General features: G+C 41.4%; 1 protein-coding gene across 2 annotated transcripts in view; it reads left to right on the forward strand.

Moving 5' to 3' along the window:
* Il1f10 (interleukin 1 family member 10) overlaps positions 1-17,248 on the forward strand; it is a 28,675-nt gene extending 11,427 nt beyond the window's left edge. Inside the window, exon 6 of one of the 2 annotated variants that reach the window (XM_087204239.1) lies at positions 16,323-17,248. In XM_087204239.1, the coding sequence (XP_087060365.1) occupies positions 16,323-16,354 (32 nt within the window). In that variant the 3' untranslated portion in view covers positions 16,355-17,248. The remainder of the gene's footprint in view (positions 1-16,322) is intronic. The other variant, XM_087204238.1, reaches the window with a different exon arrangement.
* The last annotated feature ends 2,266 nt before the right edge of the window (positions 17,249-19,514 follow it).

The raw sequence follows: 19,514 nt of genomic DNA on the forward strand, positions 1-19,514 counted from the left end.
ATGTGTGCAAACATCAGTGTGGGTGCATGCTGTGTGCATGTCCAAAAGAGGCTCCAGATATAGGCAGCAGTTGATTTGGAGAGAAGCTCATCTTTATTCCATGATGCTTTGGAACAACTTTATTCAAAAGGGCAGTTTATTCAGGGTCTTCCAGACCAGTGTTCTCTAAACTATTACAACCAGGATTCAGAATTAAGTCACACTTTCCTTTGGCCCGAACTTTTATCTGGAGATCCCAACCTAAAACCCCCGTGAACAATTGCTCCAAACAACATACACAAACTCTAGAGGACACACAGGACCTGTCAGTTTTGGGAAGTCGATCCAGAGTTAGGAAGGAAAAAATAAAAGTGAAGAAAAGTAAAGAAAACCCTAATGAACATCACATTTTCCTGAATGCCATTTTCTAAAACACAACTACAGTGTCTCATGAATGAACTCGACAGAAATGAGTGTAATGAGCATAAATAGAAAAGTTAACATGCTGGACCAAAGCATTTGAATTCAGCTTAGTGACTACATTTCCTGTTTGAGTTCACATTTGCTTAATTAAAAGGGTTATTTATGGTTCTTTTTTTTAATTTTTTTATTTTTTTTTATTTTTTTAAATCTATTCATTCCTAGAGAAATCTAGGCTCTGCCCTGAAAGGCAGACTTTTGAGATAAGCTTGCAGTGCAGCTTTTGGGCTCCAGGTGGCGACAGAGATCAACTTCAGTCTTTTCAGAGACAGTTGTGTGAGAAATTAGGGTAAATTGAAATTGAATGCTTCGGGTCGCCTGTGTGTCAGCCAATGAGTCCTTCCCCAAGCCTCTGCCTCAGTTACGATGAATTCGTCCTTCTGAAACAGTGAAGGCTTTAGGAAGCTCCGTGTGCTGCTGACCGCTGATAAAAAGATTCTTAGTGCCCACTTGGCAGAGAGATATCAGCCTTGCTCTCTGGGAGCTTGAAGCCTAGGCTGCAATATAGATATTAAACACATTCTCACTTTTAGGCTTTTTTGATAGAGCATAACATGTGCACCTGGGCTCTTCTTGTGCCAGCGATGCAGCTGTGAATTATTTTCCCGCATACTCATCCCCTCTTCTCTCCAGGGACACCCTTGCCCGTATTCTGGTTATAGAATCAGAATGATGAAGGAGCCTGGGGTCCCTGAGTTCTACTTTGTGACATCACTGAGTACAGGCATTTTCCAAGGGACCATAGCCTTTCCACCTGAGGTACAAAAACAGTAGTGACCACGTGAGCTTGTCTACATGTGAGGACTGTAGACACAGGCATCTCCCAGCTAAGTATTTTATAGACCGGGTCCAGGAAATGCTTCCCAACAAATGCTGACAGGTTTATAGGGAAAAGGGGTTATTTCTGATCTCCTCGCATGCCTCTCTCCATTGACTCTCTCTGGTACAGCGACACTGGTGCCTCACTGTTCTCAAAGGGAAACACTCCAGGCACCATGGTCCACCCCTTCCCCTGCACCTCTGTACTAGCCTCCTGTTTGGAAGGTTTGTTCCCCAATTATCTACATGGCTCACTCCCTCAGTGAGTCCTCCCATTACCCCGTTTAAAACTGCAGTGTGAACCCCCTCAAATCTCAGCACTCCTAAATCACATAGAGAACGATTTCATTTTAACATACTCTTTGATTTATTTTCTACTTTTTTTTTTTTTCCAGAACTGGGGATTGAACCTAGGGCCTTTGCACTGAGCTACATCCCCAACCCTTTTTTAAATTTTTAATTTTTTAAACAATTTTTATTACTACGTGTTTTCAGCATATAATGATTACAATCCTTGAGGGGAGTTGATACATGTACATAACACATCTTAATTCTTTTTTCATTCCCTTCTCTTCCCCTCCTTTTCCCTTTCCTCCATCTCTTGATCCTATTGAGAAAGTTCTATCTCCCTACTTCATATTATCTTTTATTTTGCTCTTATCTTATGGGTTTCTCATAAAAGAGAAACTATGTGATATTTAAGCTTGTGTGTCTGATTTATTTCACCTAACATTATGGTCTCAAGATGCATCCATTTTCTTACAAATGATTCAAGTTTATCCTTCTTTATGGCAGAGTAGCACACCATTGTGTATAAATACCATTTTTTCTTTATCCATTGGTCTGCTGATCGAGTTACTAATTTCCCGGGCTGGGTGAAAACTTGTGATCCTCTCAGCCTCCGAGAGTGCTGGGATTACAGGTGTGTGCCACCATGCCTGGACTGGTTTTCACTTAGTGTTCTTTTTTCCTTTACTCTCCACAAGAAAGAAAGCCCCACAGTGCAGCGGTTTTGGTCTGCTCTGTTTGTTTGTATATCACCAGCACGTACAGGTGCTTATGATGTGCGTCAGCCACTCAGTGACTTTTCCTCAACAAACAAAGAAGTAAATACACAAGTAAATTGGGAGAACTCTTGGTTAGTAAGATCTTTACAAGCAGCAACCACAGGAAGCCCAAGTTGGATTCTCAAAGTTGTCAACTTGGAGGTCAGGCTGTATGGAGAATAGCACCGGGACACCTCTCCAAATTCATCAAGAAGGACTGTGGCAGCTGGTGGGAGTAGAGGAGAAAGAATCTGACCCCCAGAAAGAGGGGTGGAGGAGGCTATGGAGTTTCTAGATTCCCACTTTGCATGGTATCTCCAGTTATCCATCATCACATAACAAACCAACCCAAAACTTAAAGCAGGAACAATGTATCATTTGTCATGATTCTGTGGGCTAGGTGGCTGGGTCCTGTGCTCTTCCAGGGCACACTCACATTCAGCTACAGGGTCAGGTGGGCTGGAGTCTCCAAGGTGGTCTCAACCACATAACTGGTGGTTGGAACTGGTTGGTGGCTGGGGGCCTTGGCATTCCTCTGGGTGTTCTTTCATCCTCTAGTAGACTGGAGTGACTTCTGCATAAGACAATCAGTGCTGCTTTTGTAAAGCAGAAAAATGAACTCTGCAAATCTTCTTAATACCTTGGCTACAGAGCTCATATAGTCACCCCTGCTGTATTCCATCAAAACACTGATAAGGCTAGCCAGATTCAAGGGAATGTGGGTGGGGAAACTGATGCTACTTCTTGAAGGGAAAGCTGCAAAGAATTTGTGCCTGGTGTCATTGTGAACAGACTGGAGGAGAGGAGGATAAACCCGGCCTGACTTATTCCTAAAAGTACACTCATGCATGCCATTGTATGCTGCCTTTACAAGAAAGTCTGACACAGGCTGTGTAAACTCTCCATCTATCCATCCATCCATCCACCCATCCAGTCAGTACAAGTAGCACAATTGGGGCTGGGAGACCACTCCCCTCCATCCACTTGAATTTGGGCGACAAGTCAAGGCCAAACATCCTTCCATTGTTCTGAGAAGCAGAAAATAAAATAACAAGGATCTGGGAAATCTCTGAAGCTCCAGGCCAGAGCACATGTGTGTTAGATCTCATGGCCTGAACTTCGGTAGCTTTTTCTCCCCTTGAACCTTGTTAAAGGTTCATACATACAGACTGTATCACATACATGTAATTTAATCTGAGTAAACTCTGGGATGAACTCAAACAGGTGTGTATGTGTTGCGAGCCTCTGAAGATGACTCAGCACCCTGTCAATCATTCCTGTCCAACTTACCTAGAGACCCAGTGAGAAGTACCCAAGCTGGGTGCAGAAACCAGTGGGCTGCAGTACTTGGCACTCCTGATGCAGGAGGCTGAAGTCATCTGCACCCAAGCTTCTTTGGATGTATCTTGCTCAGTGGTGTTCATGCTGACTGGGAGAGAGTCAGCCCTCTGAAGGGCTGGGAGAGCGAAGTGAAGGGCAGACAGAAGGCGGGCAGGGATGCTAAGTTGGAGGGACTCATCTAAGGAGAAACATCAGAAAACAGAGGGTCTGTGATCAGGAAATGGGTCCAGAATCAGAGAAATCCCTTTTGCCCCACAAGAACTCAGCAGTGGTGCTCCTGCTAATCACAGTACGAAAAAAGACTTCTGATGTTTCATTCATTTCTTTTTGTCCCTTTCCTGTGTCTCTTCCACACGTGTATGTTGGTCCACATTGGGCTTTCATATCTGTGATCTCTATGTCCACAAATTCAACCAACTGTGGATTGAGATATTTTAAAAAATGCATCTGTAGCGAGCATGTACAGACTTTTTTCTTATCATTGTTCCCTAAACAATACAGTGTAGTAACTATTTACATAGCACATACATTATATTGCATATTGTACGTAATCTAGAGAGGACTTAAAGTATATGGGAGAATGTACATAGGTCATATTCAAATACTACGCCATTATAAAGAACTTGAGCATCCACAGGTTTTGGTATCCATAGAGGTCATGGACTCAATATCCCACAGATACTGAGTCTATGTATGGAACCGTACTTTAGGTTGTGTGTTAGATTTGTACAGAGTTTGACTTTCCAGCCTTTTCAAGCATTTTCATACACTTCCCCTCCTTTTTTCCCAATCCCTGAATTCAATGTTGAACACAAACAGAAAGCATAATTATGGACCTTAAATGATTTTGAGACACAGATGCGATCTGAGAGGAAGACCAAAGAATGTTGTCACAGGTATTCTCAAGAATAGGCTGACCTTGATATGAGACTATTCCCACTGCCCCTTCACATCCTGTACCCCTGGGGTGCTGCTCCCACTGTTGATAGCACAGAACCCTAGAGGTTCATAAATTCTCTTCTATATTAAGATTGGCTGAGTAATATTTAAAAACAAATACTCTTGGAACCTTGTGGCTGACACATAAGTGTGGTGCTGAACCCAGGAACCTAAATTTCAAGGAAGCCTCCAGGTGATTCTTAAGAAGAGCCTGAAGAGTCCCAGCATCTATGGAACTTCATCTTGGTTTCCAGTATTTCTTTCATGGATGCTGAATAGTGAATTTCTCTTTAAGATGTGCTTGTCACATGATTTAGAAATGAAGCCACCTGTTATAGGGTATGAGTCAGCCTCACAAAAGTTATATCCTAATCAGGGTACATGACGCTCAGTATGTGTAGGTTTCCATGACAAAAAGGGAATAACTAAAACAGGAAGTCAAAGATCAAAATATAACTCTCCCCTAAGGAACCATGTGCTACAGATGTGATTCAACATGTCATTCTTCGCTCAAGCTCCTTAGTCATAGAAGATCATGGAAAATTATCTTCATTATGAGAGGCTATTCACTGGTCATTACACCTCCACTCCAAGAAAGGAAAACTAAATAGAAAGATAAGTAATATATTTTTTTCTGAAAATTCACATCTCTCAACACAAGAGGCAGGAAAAACAACTGCCGGCAGTTAGGTAGAGGCTGATCCCATTATCAACATTCTGTGTGTGTGTGTGTGTGTGTGTGTGTGTGTGTGTGTTATGGAGGATTGAACACAGGTCCTTTGCATTGAACTACATTCCTAGCTCTTTTTAAAATGTTTAAATTTTGAGATAGGTTTTTGCTGAGTCACTAAGTTGCCCAGGCTAGGCTTGAGCTTGTGATCCTCCTGCCTCAGCCTCCCAGAGTGCTGGGATTCTTATCACATGACCCCTGACTGTGCACTCACAAGGGGGAGAGGGTTTTTGCATTTTCATATCTGTATACTCATGAGTTATCATGAAACTTCTGTGCCTTTCATGTGGGTGTACAAGTTTTACACTGTATAACTCTGGGGGGTACCACTCACATTCTAATATCACAGACATAAATATTTATTATGACAATGTTCTTAGAGTTGCCTATAAAGAATCTTGCAGTAAAAACACCAGTATTTTGAATGACTTTACACATGATGTGACTAAAGCCAGAAAAGGAAGCCTTTTGCTAATCTGCTCCATGGAACCATGTTGTGGTTACAGCAGAATACAACCAGATTGTGAAGTTCATTAAGGTGAGCTGAAAGCCTGGTTTCTAGTAAGACAATACGATGTCACCATGGATGATGTCAAGAAGGGGAATAACATAATCACATCTGTCCCCTAAAATAGATGCTTCCAGATGTCTCCTGGAGAGTGGTTGTGATGTGACAAGTTTAACCAAGTGAAAATGCTAATAGGAAGGAGTTCATGGAGAATGTCAGGTTGGAAAGGTCAGGGCAGAGCTGCAGTTTGGGTTAGTGGATAGGTTCATGTGCTCCAGAATACACCTGTCTGAATTCAAGTTTCTACTCTGCTACTTCTCATTTGAGTTAATTGCATGAAGACAGTGTGTTCACATTACTTTAAAAATGATAAATGTAGCAGAGTTAAATTTTTTTATTATTCCCAATGCATCTGGGAAAAAAGTATCAATGACCTTCTTTAGACTTAATAAGAAATATTTTCATTCCACTTAAAGATATGTAAGTGCTTTTACAGCATTATTCTCAATGCAATTGTTTAATTTATCTCTCTGGTCGAATCAACCACCCTAAGAATTTAGTGGCTTTTAAAACTAAAGGAAGACAATATTTTTTCTGTTTGTGACTCTGCAAGTAGGCAAGGCTCAGAGGGGACATTTTGTCTTTGTTCCACACAGCATAGGCTAAGGGACTCAAAGGGAGGGACCTGGGTGACTGGAGGACTCCATATTCAGAGCCCTAGAGGTTGATGCTGGCTCTTTTGGGGGCCTCATTGGGACTGTTGGCCAAAATACCTTCTCATATCCTTCCATGCCTCTTGGGCTTCCCCACAATATGGCCACTGGGTTCTGTGTGATGTGATCAAAATATATGGTGATTATTTTAAAAAATTATTATAGGTAAAAGACATATTGCTATTAATCCCCTAAAAATAGTCCCCATCACTTTGAACACACTTATTCCATCATCCTTGCTACTTTCTGAAGCAGTTCTGGAAGTCTTCTTTCCTGAGTGTTTTTGAGATGTGATCAAAAGTGCAGTGAAGTTGCTGCCAAGTGCCATCCAACAGAAATACAGGTTTGTAAAAACATTTTGGTGTGTTTTCATCCACCATATTTACCACATCTGGCACTGAGTAACTTATGGCTCTTCCCCAAAGTCTAGATGATCATGAAAGGTACACGTTTTGAATTGATTCAGGACATCAAGGCAGCCATGACAGTGAAACTAAAAACACTCACAAAAGAGGACTTTCAGAACTGCTTTGGAAAGTGGGAAGAACAATGGGATATGTGTGTTAGAAACCAGTGTAGTAGACTCATGCTGCTGGCCTTGCTGCAGGTTTCAGGTCCCTCCTGCCCCAGACACCACCTGTTGGGAGCCAGCTCATTCCTCTGAGAGCTTTCTTCCCCCAAGGTGCCACCTGTGGGGGACCTAGACCTACTTCTTTATTCTCCTTGACTTGGCAGGGGGGTGAACAAGGATGAATGAGCCTGGAGGCTTTCCCCTCTAGTAGGCAGAGGAGTCCCTAGCATCTGGCTCATCTTGCCTTTATTCACCCAAACATGGGTACAAGCAATCAAAGTAACACAAGATTTGTTTGATTTCCAATATCCATTAGTACATACTCTAATGAACAACTTAGCTTTAGCTGTCTTAACTTTTCCCTAGACCCTGCAATATGCAATCACCCCTGTGTGCAGCCTTTCTCCTTTGTGCTCACAGAGGAGGCCAATTACGCCTCAATTCTCCTCTGATCTCCCACAAACCATGGGGAGTATTTTAAGGGGGATTAATGGCAATGTATTATTTATTGTAATAAAGTTTTTAAATTTAAGTATTCACTGTAGTTTTCAACCACACCTCTTGGAAGCGAGTGTCTGGAGAGAGAGAGCCAGGCAGAAGCTGTGTAACTTGATGACCTTGCTTCAGAAGTCATTCAACATAACTTCCACTTTATTCCCTCCTGTGTTCAAAGGGAGGGAAACTAGACTCCACCTCTTAATGAGAAAAGTGGCAAAGAATTTGTGGGCGTGTTTTAAAATCACAACAGTAGCGCATTGCCAATTAAGACAACTTAAAATTAGAAGTTCTTTTTCAGGGAAATTTCTACAGGACACAGCAACATTTTCTGTAGCCTCCAGTGTGTAACAAAATTCTTTTGTCCAAATACTTGTAAGCCCATATTTATTTTACCCAAGAGTGCCAAAGGGTTGGTGAGAGTAATGGATATTCTTTCTGCTCTTCATAGTGGACAAGAAAAGTGCTAGCTTATGGCTGTTCTTAAGTTAATGACTCTCAAATGGATTCTTTGAACAAGTTCATGTTGCAGAAGTATCGCCTTCCTACTGAGGCTGTGAGGGACAGGGGTCGCTCTCTGAACTGCTGAGAACTTTTTGTTGGTCCACTTGTTATTATGTAGACTATCACTATAAGTAATATTATTTGTATGATAAGCAAAAAAGCAGGCCTTTGTGCTTCAGATTTACCTAAGCAGAAATGGAATAAGGACTAAATAAAATCTTATTTAGTAATAGTGGAACAAAGACCACAGATTTTTTTTACCTACTGTGTATAAACTTGGGCAAGCAAAGTATTAACAATCATTTTATAGGGTTTGGGGGATGCCTGAGCAAGCTCATGCATAAGGAGCCCTTAGCATGGATTCAGGCACCCAAAAGTGCTTCCTAAATACTTGGGGATGATGGACATGCCAGAGATCTGAGGAGGTAGAATGGGACACAAAGCAAAAGCATAGATAGCTACCCTTGGATAAGAGTGGATGCCTGCCTCTATCAGATGAGAAAGAAGAAGGAAAAGATAAAAATAAAAGATTCATCAGGTTTTAATGTGGGTCAAAGGGGAACTGAAAAAGCCTCTTCTACTTGCTTCTGTAATTTCTCTCTAAGTGAGAGAAGTGGAGGTGGAGTAGGAGATTGAAGAAAGTGGAGATGATTTGAAATTTTTTTTTATGTGTGTGGAGATGCAATAGCCAAGTAGTTACAGAAACATGGAAGGGTTATGAAGCAACCACAAAAGCCTGTTGGTTTCAGATCTCATCACCACCCTAAGTGCTGATTGGTGCTCAGTGGATTGGGGTACAATCCAAGATCCAGTGAAGATCCAGAGTTCTGCCTGGAATGCAGTGGGAAGGCAGAGGAACTAGGCATTGGGGAATATGAGCAAAAAATGGAAACAAAGCTTTTATACATAGGGAGGGGAAAGGGCTTGAGGGGAGAAATGGGATAAAAGAAAATTTATTTGTAAAAATTTTTTAAAAAGAATGGTGCAATGACTAGAAGGAAGAGACCTCCAAAGGGGAGCATGTTGAGCAAAATTGGGCAAGTCAAAAAACTGGAAGTTTTTAGAGCAGCTGAAATAAATGAGCAGTGGAAATAATAGAGTGAGAAAAAAGAGACAGAGAACAAGCTATGATAACTGTTAGATTTGGCTGGGAGCAGTGTTCAATAACTGTAATCCCAGCTCCTCAAGATGCTTTAGACAGGAGAATTGCAAGTTCAAGCCTAACCTGAGGAAATTAGTGAGATTTTGCCTGAAAATAAAATAAGAATGGATGAAGATATACATTAGTGCCTACTAGATTCAAACTCCAGTACAAGCAAACAGACTGATAGATTGCTTGTTATGGTCAGGGAACAGGATGCTTAGATTTGGACTTTTTAGAGGTGAAAGGTTATGAGTGATGGCAGGGCAGAGGGCAACCCCAGGGGAGGATGAGAAGGACACTGGCTGGGGATTTAGCTCAGTGTTTTTGCCGCCTGCTGGGCAAGCGCAAGGACCCGAGTTCAGTCCCCCGTACCAAAAAAAAAAAAAAGGACTGAGAGGTCATAGGAGACATCTGGGATCCTTGAAGTTTAGGACAAAGAGGAAGTTTCAAGTGCCAAATATTTAATAAATAGAAGGAATAAGTAGGAAGTCTGTGGCTGAAAGTAACAAAGAGAGAAATGGAAGATTTGAGGACTGGGATCTTGTTTCGTTTGAACTGAATTTTACAAAAGTTGGAGAGGTTATAATCTGGAACCTGGCATATCTGGATGAGGTCTTTCTCTTAGAGAAAGCTACAGGGGAAGCGCAGTCCTTGAGGAGAGGCAGATTTCACCCAATGCAAGACCTGGAGGTCTATTTAGAAAAGAAAATAGAAAGATTCACTCATTATCAAGATTCACTCATTTAACAAATAGCTATTGAGTACTTGTTATGTGTATGAGACTGTTTTGTGAGTAAGAACTTAGTAAAGAATTTATATTTCAGTGGCAAGAACAGACAACAAATACCTGAGCAAATACATTTTCAATATAATTCTGGATAGGTGTGTATATCTAGAGGAAGTGGGACTTGTCACAAACCATGTCCTCCAAAGGGAATGCGGGGTACCGTGAAAGCTGTGTTGGGATAAATCTAAATAGATCTTTTTGCTAGACTAAATAGTTTTGCTGAGGAACAGGTGGAGGAAAGCACATTAGGGTTTGCTAATCACTGCTGTGGGACCAGTGACTTTGGAGAATCATTTCCAGGGTTCCCACAGAAATTTGCTCTCATTGTGGCCCCCTGGGGGAAACTGTGGTCAGTGCATGCTCTCGCCTACCCACTAGACCTCCAGGCCTGCTGCAGACAATTGCAATCCATGCCCACAGACCCCAAAGTTCACAAAGCTACTGGAAAGCAAAGCAGATCTTTGCAGTGTGGGGGTTGCAAGCGGCCTTGGAGGCTCTCCCAGGCAGTTTGCACGCAACTCAGGAAACAATGGTGTTCTTGGAGTTGAGCAAAGGGAAGTGGCTAGTGCTTCAGACATGACACTCATTGAGGCTTGGAGAAGAATTTTTTAGGGCAAAGAAAAGGAAGTTTCACTTCACCAGGGATTATTAAGTGCAAGAAATTTACTTTCTTAATAGATCTTTAAATGAAGATAGAAGAACAGTAACAATTCCTGGGTGATGAGAACTGGGGACAATTGGGAGGCTGCCTTCACAATACACAGCCCCAAGAGTAGTGGCCCTGAGCTCCTGCAATCCTCTCTGGTGCCATAATTGGCCAGAGCATTGGAAATGCCACTCAGGGTCAAATTGGTGCTCCCTTATTTAATTTTTTGGGTCACAAGTCCTATAATCTTGTTTTTCTTGATTATTTCTTAACCTATGCCTCTTCTTAAGATCACGAGAGGGTATATTTTTTAGCTATGTTCAAGCCTTTCTCTTTTACAATGACCAAATTAATTATTGATTTATTTATTCCTACTTTCTGAGCTCTTATTATATTGTAGATACTATTGTAAAAACTGGAGTTAGAGATAAAAGTTTCAATTCTTAACAGCAGGGAAAACATATTTTGAATCACTTTACAAAATACTGTAAATGTTGGTTTATACTTCACTCCATACTTTCTCATTTACTTCCAAGCTTCAACCATCACTTGTAGATCTCCATTTTTAATGGAGTCTTCTTTTTAACTTCCAGGTGTGTTAAGTCCAGCTCCCAACTGGACACCTCCATTTGGTGCCCCATCTTAATCTCAAACACAACACAACTCAAAATTAATTAACTATCCTCCCCACCACTTTTAAGAACAACTTGTTCCTCCTTCTATATCTTCTTTCTCAGTAAGGATGCTACTGTTCCTCCCTCCACTCCAGTTATGTGTGCCTTAAAGTAAGAATAACCTTGTCTTAGTTGTCACCTTCCTTGGCACTGAAACACAATTTCCGGTCTCCACAACTTAGGAGAAGAGGTTTATTTTCGCTCACATTTCAAAAGTTTCAGTCCTTGTGTGGTTGGTGGTATGGTAGAAGGGCCTGGGTGGAAGAAAGCTGGTTACCAAAGCAGCCAGGAAGCAGAGAGCAAAGAGAGGAACCTAGGAGGGAGATATTGTGTACCTTTCGAGTCCACACCCCTAGCGATCTACCTCTTCTGACCAGACTTGACCTCCTGACAGCACTAAGTCAGCTATAAGCCCCCATAAGCCAATCACCTTCCAAACACATGAGGATTTGGGAACCATTTCAGACTGAAACTGAAACAGTCGTTGATCTTTATAGTCCCTCCACATTCAGTGGTCATCTCTTAGAATTCAGCAGGCATTAAGTCATATTGAATTTACCATCTAAATATTTTTCTGACTTCCTCTCCTGATGGCCAGCATCATTGTTTAGACCCTGTCTTCTAATCTATGAGTTACTGAGGCAAACTCCCAATCAGTTTCTTTACTGCAAATTCTTGCCTGGTTCCAAATCTTAGTCCACATGCTGTAACTAAATACTATAGTTCTGTACCTTTTCTTCAATGGCTTGTCATGTGGTATTAGCTCAGATCCATCCCAAAGGTCAAATCTTAGTTGCCTTCATAGCTCCCTGCACATGTAGTATATTTAAAAACAGCCATCATGAAATACTGGAGGGTCCCACAGGACCCTATGGTGCCTCACAAATTCTGTCTTACTACATATGCTGCTCTTCTTTCTGATGAAAATCATTCCTCTTCTATTTGCTGGCTAATTTTACTCAGACTTCAGAGTTCAGCTAAGGAGTAAACTGCTCCAGGAAATTATGTGTTGTTCTGCAACCAGATTAATTATTGTACCTTGTCTACACAGCTGAAAGACTCGGGATCACCCCTAGCTTAGCATTTGGCAAGCTGTGTGTTAATTGTGAGCCTCTTCCACTAATCTGTAAGCAACTTAAGGGCAGGGTCTGTGCCCTACATGCTCCCATATCACCAATAACTATCTTACAGTGGATATTTAATAAATTTGTGATAAGTGAGAGAGTGAAAAAAGAGAAGGAGATAGGGAAGAAAATAGGAAGGAAAAAAGGCGGGGAAAACAGAGAGAGAGGAAGAGAGATGTAGTGTTCATGGGAATGATGAGGAGTAACATGTGTATCCCACTAAAAACAGGCAGAAGAGGCGTCAAGGAAGAGGTTGTATTTGAGCCAAATGTAGTGGTAAAACAAGGAGTTATACAAGCAGAGTCAGGGCCAGGAGGCAGGGGATAGACAGAATCAGGAAAACATGCTGAAACACAGAGGTAAGAAAAGTGGTGGAAATGTTGGTTTATTTGTCAGGATTCAGTGACAGCAAACAGAAAGTACTCTAATCAGGAAAGTACTCTAATTCTTTTCGTATAAAGAATTTGATACAGAATTTGCTAGAGGCCCAGAGGAAGGGGCTTGAGACCAGACACCCAGGAAAAATTCCCAGAGTAATCCTCCAGAACTGGCTTGCTGGGGAGCTGCCATTTTTATTATGAACAGGAAGATTCTGTTACTCTGCTAGCTCCAGTTTCACACCACTGGAGCCCAATAAAGGGATCATGTAGTTGTTGGCTTCAGAAACACACAGCTTTACCTGTGATCTAGAGATCAGAAAGCTACTCCCTGAAGTATGTTGTGCTTGCTAAAATCTGCAGTAAGAAAATGGATGACTCTACCCTAGTAATGCACTTCATTCAAGTTTCTCACAAATGTGTCAGCTTGGCAGAATTGAAATCACATCTGAAACTCTAGCTGCAAGAGAGTCTGAGAAATGTGGTTGCTCTGGTTTAGATACTATTTATTTCCCAAATGTTTATGGGCTGGAAACTTGGTCCCCACTGTAGCAGTGTTGAACTAGTGGAACTTTTTAGATGTAGGCCTTATTAGGTGGTAATTAGATTATGGGGGCACCACTCTCATGAATAGTTGATGCTGTCTGGCTGAAGTGGACCAGTGCGACTGGGTTCTTTTCCATGAGAATGGATTGTTACAAGTGAGCCAAGCACCTTCCTCCTCTGCAGAAGCTGCTCCTGACTCCCGCATGTGCTCTCACTATTGTGATGCCATCTACTATGTAGCCTTCTCTAGAGAGAACCAGAAGCCAAGACCATGCTTTTGAGCCTTCAGAAAAGTGACCTAAATAAATCTCTTTTCTTTATAAAGTACCTGGCCTCAGGTATTTTTTGTGGTAACATAAAAGATACTAAGAAAATGGTTGTGTTCCAGGCTGAAAGAATACTAAAAGACATTACAAGGTGTCAAACTGCCTCCTATGATACCTGACATAAGCCATTGCTCTTCCCAGGGCCATTTGTCCTCCTACTCTGCAGCCACCTTGTCAAGTTGTGCAGGGTTTGCTGGGCATCTTTATCCCCACACTAGAAACCCAAGCCAACACTCTTGCAGTCTCCTCCAGTGAAGCTTATACACCTTTTCTACATCTTTTCTTGCAACTTAGAGTCAAGCATAGCATCAACATGTCTGGGGATAGTGCTCATGTCATGGCTAAATTACAAAGACAAATCTGATATTCTCTGTATAGGGGAATGTAGTTGGCAGAGCACTGGATCGGGAGGAGAAGGTCTTTTCCTCTAGCAGCTCCACTCCTCAATAATTGTGTGATCCTGGGCAAAATACTTCAACATCTTGAATCTCATCCAGTCAAAACTCTCGCCAATAAAATGAAGGATCAGTATAACAGCTGCTACTCATTGTCAAAGAAAGCTTAGTCTTTTCTATATCTTTGTATTCCTCCCTCAAATTCAAAATCCTCAGCAGGAGCGTGCACTTTGGCCTATCTTTGCTTATGTGCTAGAGAGGAGGAAAAGAGTATTTCACTCTGTTATGGAAGGCAGAGCTCTACCTCCTACCAAGACGTGACCAGTGAGGGATTTATCCAAAATGGGAAGCATGTTTAGTTAATGAACAGAAAACAAAAAGGCCACTACACTATGAATATATATGTACATATTATATGTATGATTGTCTTTTTGCCTCCTCCTGAGAACTGATACCTAAGACATCATAAATTTAAAGTGCTAACTGTATTTATTTCTATTATATCTTAAAATAAACAGTTATTAAAATATTAAAATACAAATATTTTGATATAAAATATAAAAATATAAATTTTTGATATAAAATATAAATATTTTGATATAAAATATAAAAATATATTCTGAGATCAGACTTTGTCTCATGTACCATCAGTGTTAGCCATCCCATACTTTGAGAACACCACTGTGTATACAGTGTGGGAGGCATCAATCATCTCTTAGTGAGGCAAGTCAATCACAGTAGATCTGTGTGTATTGATCAGTTGGAGTCCTGTGGGACAAGCAATGGAGGTGAACTCAGACTCATTTAAACAAGAATTTGTTGAAATTATTTTTTACAATGTATTGAAATGTATTGAAAAAAACTATCAGGTAACTCCCAGAATTGATGGGAAGGCTGGAGAACAGGCTTAGAAAACAGATATCAAAGGAGGATTTTTGTAAGAGATGGTAGAAAAGCCACTGCAGAATAGAGAGGCCATTCACAGGAGTGGTGTACTGTGACATTCTTTCTTCATTAAAAGCAGGAGAATGAGATGATTTTGAGGTTGGATGCATTCATATTTACATCAACAAGTACTAGTTGAGTCCTGTGCTAGTCATGGGAAAAGCAACAAATGACAAGATGAAGACAGTAATATATCAGGCCATGTGCTGACCATTGAGGGAGACACAGAATAGGCAACAGTCCTTATGAGACAGTCAGATGCCACCATGGGGACAGGGGTAATTGTATTCCTAGACCTTTAATCTGTTAGTCCTTAAAAGCATGATTTGTGTTTTCTTTTGAAGGACGTAAAAAAAAAAAAGCAGTGAGTCTTCATTTGGGCCTAGAGATGCCCAATGGGTAATTAGAAACAGAACAAAGCTTGACTTTCATTTTATTTTTTGTTTGCTTGTTTGTTTGTTTATTTTGCATTGCTTTTTGAGAGTCTTGTTATGTAATTCAAGCTGGCCTTGAAATCACTATGTATCTCAGGCTGGCCTTGAATTTGCAGCAATTTTCCTGCCTCAGTTTCTCAAGTGCTCTCTCAAGTGGGATTTCAGGCATGCACCTCCACACCCAGGTTGACTTTCATTTTGTGTCTATCTTCTTTATTACCTTAAAATCGTGGGTCAGATCCTTGTTTAGTTCTGTATATAAATACACTAATTTTTTAGGGAGTGTCTGTCTAAAAATTGACAGTATGAAATTTGATTGGTCCTAAATTTTCCGTAACTTATGTTGTTCCCCTTGAAGACTCAGGACACAGGATAAGAAATTTACAGGGGCATTCAACTACCAGTGGGCAGCCAGAAGTCTCATTGGTTAAAACTTACAGTCACCTTGGATTCTAGCAGAGCCTCTGCAAAACTGAGACTACTCCAAGCAAAAATGAAATCATCTCATGGAGTCCAAATTGATCCCTAAAGCAATAAGGACTTCTCCAGAGCCATTTCTTTATGTTTGAACTGTCTAATAAATGAGCCCATGCCTCTCTGACATGTCTAGAAATGATGTCATGTGATGAAATGCCTGGGCTGAATTGAAGTCCCCATCACCTCTTTAGGAGGACCTCTTTGGACCCTATTCAATGACACATACCCATGAAGGTGGCCTAATGGTTGCCCTTGAAGGTACTGTGCTGATCCCAACATCTACAGAAACCTTACCTAACAATTTTATTACCCTTTCATACAGGTGAAGAAACTGAGACTGACTCAGAGAAGTGAAGAAACTGTCCCATTTAGTAAGTGATGCAGTAAAGATTCAAATTCAGACCTTCTGATTGGAAGCCATACTTGTAATCATGCATGTTCACACTTTTCTTAGCAGAGGAAAGATTTCAAGCTAAGATTTAGATCCACAAAGAAGATCCAGACAACCTAGTAGGAGGAGAGATTGGTTAGGAGACCAGAAAGATTTTGTAGTGTAGGAAAATAATTTTTTTCACAACTTTCTTAAGTTCTTAGTTGGACTGGACCCCTGTAACAAAAGGCAGATTAACAAGAGAAAAACAAAGCAAAGTGTATTAGCATGTATATTTCATAAATACATGGGAGATACCAAGGGAATGAGTACTTCTCAGAGAGGTGGCTTAGAGTTTCTTTTTGTGTAGCATCTTCAATAAAGAACAGTGAAGTTTGTGAGAAGAGACAAGACAAAAGCAAAGGACTTAGGGGCAGCAACTTAGGATAAGGCAAATAAACGGCAGATAAAAGGCTAGCGAGTAATGCTTGTTAGTGTAAATTCATCAGGTACCATCTCTAGGTTGTAAGGGTCTAAAGTTGCACTCAGGAGTTAACCTTTGTTTTCTCTCATTTGAGAAGGAGGTTATGGTGGCTTTTGTCTTCCTAAATCCATGCTCTGTTGGACAAACAAAGGAAGGGCAGAGAACTTTCATGCAGCATCTGCTTCTTCCTCTTCTTCTCTTTCCTCTGCTCTTCTCCCCTCTCCTCCTCTCCCTCGCCTCACTTCCTCTCCAGATACAATGAATGACCCATCTGACAAGCACATGGACAGGCAGGGAACGATGGAAGAGCAGTAGGGAGCCGGTGGTGGCCTGCTCTGGCCCAAGAATCCAGGAGTTTTCCCTCTACCTTTAGAGGTGTTGCCAATAAGCCTAGGGTTCTTTTGCTCAATTCAGATGAAAATTATGAATTGGCAAAGTGCAGCTCTGCTAGTATTTCTAATGACACTAGATAATGCTGGTGCTAACAGTTGGGACAGCCAGGTGCTGGTTACTGCTGCTTCTGGCTGTCACTATCCAATGCTGGCTTTAGACACTGTAGGTTGATTCTACTGGGTGCTGGTCTCTGCTGGTGGTCTTTGTCAGCTGCTGGTCTTTGGAGCTCCTTGGTGCTAACTGTTCTGAGTATTTATTGCTCTTTGTTTTGAAATTACTGCTCTGTCCACACTATCTTGAGTAGACTTGCAGAACCCACGGGGTGACAGGAACACCAATGTAAGTCTATTTTAACAAGGTTTCTGCTGCAGCACAGGAGGTCAGTAGGCAGGAGGGAGCCCCCCTAGACCAGAATCCAAGAAATGACCAGGGAGTGCTTATACAGCAGCTTCAGGACTGTGTCAGTAAGGGCAGAACTAAAGCCAGAGAATCTCCTTGAAGGCTTGCTGTAGGGGTTGGTTATGCAAATAAGGGGCCCAGATCCTTCCCTTCCTGATCTTAGCCATGACCAGGGTGCTCCCTCCCTTCTTCAAGAAGGCAACAATAGCATCTGAAGTAGAAGGGAGGGCACAGTGCTGCCTGCCTGGCTGCACTCATGTTGGAGTGAGAATGGCAGCCAGATAGCCAAGGAGGGAACAGAAGCAACAAATTGTCCCTCCAGCTTGTTGAGGAACAAAGGTAGGTGAAGGGGAAGGGTACAAGAGCTGCTGGCCAAGCCTCCAGCCTGCATGGGGAAAATGAAAGTTAGGTGATTCTTCTCTCTCAGAAAGAGGCACTCACATTTAAAGATTGGGGCAGGAGGCCTGATCTGATCAGAGCTATGATTTAAAACAACCTTTCACAGACATTTTAGGATCTCATGCCAGTGATCTTTTTGAAAATGTGGGAAACTTTTTATTTTGATGAGGATATTAAAAAATAACAAGATACATCTCCTGTCACCATTATTTCATAAAAGAAAGGTCATTTTTACATCTTTTCTATGAGACACAATCTCAGAAGAAAAGACCATGACCCTCCTCAAGAAAGGTGCATTGACAACAGCATCTTAAAATATGGAAATAGCAAGCATAGTTCTCTTGCTTTTCTCATTGTATTTGGCTCATTAATAAAGATAATAATGAGCAATAGTTTAAGGATCAACATGTAGAAACCACTGCTCTAACAGATCTGGCAATAGTGCAGAAAGCAGATGGGAGCTGGGGAAAGTTGGTGGGAGGAGCTAGGACAAGCTTGTCAACAAAATACAACAGACCAGTGGCTTAAATCTCAAAAATTAATTTTCTAACAGTTCTGGAAGCTGAAAGTTCCAGATCAGGGTCCAATAGGATTCATTTCTTGGTGAGGATCCACCTCCTGGCTGGCAAATAGCCACCTTTTCATTATAGTCTTTCCTTGGTATGTGTGTGGAACTGGGGGGAATATGAGCTCTAGTGCCTCTTGTAAGGACACTAGTCCTATCAGATCACTTGATGTAAACTTAATCACATTCTTAGAGGTCCCATCTCCAGATGTATTGGAGATTATGACTTTGACTTATATATTTTGATGGGCACAATTCAGTCCACAACAGAGGTACTGCAGTAGTTTGCACAAACAGTTCTAGTCATGGCAAGGGTGGTCAGTGTGCATGAGAAGGAGAAGTCAGATGCAGGAGGTGCCCAGCACTCATGCTATATTCTGTTGTCCCATGACTACAGAAAATGACTAATTGATCAGACTATTTTCTTTGAACTGAAGATACAGCCTTATAATTCTCAGCACCACATTCCAGGAAGCCTGTATCAGGAGATCTCAATGGACACGGGACTTGAAACTTCTTTGCTATCACTACACCTTGAAAAGGGAGGTGCAATGGGAACAAAGATGGAGGAGTGACAGATGGTTCTGATGTTTTGGAACTGGAAGTCTAGAAAGAGTATGGTGGGTAGAATTTTGGCTCAAAATGTGTCTATGTCCTAGAGCCTAGAACCTGTTGACAGGTTACTTTATATAGAAAAAAAGGTATTTTTTAGATAAGGTTAAGCTATATCAAGACAGCAAGATTATTCTGGATTATGATGGTTGGAACAATGTTACCAGAAGAGTCCTTATATTAGGAATGCAGGAGGATGAGTCTGAGAAGGACACGTGATGATAGAAGGAGAGATTGGAGTGATGGGCATGAACCAAAGAATGTGAGTAACTCCTAGAAGATGGTGTAGGGA

Source organism: Heterocephalus glaber, unplaced genomic scaffold (genome assembly GCF_053883595.1).
Source record: "Heterocephalus glaber isolate CG9 unplaced genomic scaffold, H.glaber_assembly_v1.0 deba00000470, whole genome shotgun sequence".
Lineage (NCBI taxonomy): Eukaryota > Metazoa > Chordata > Mammalia > Rodentia > Bathyergidae > Heterocephalus > Heterocephalus glaber.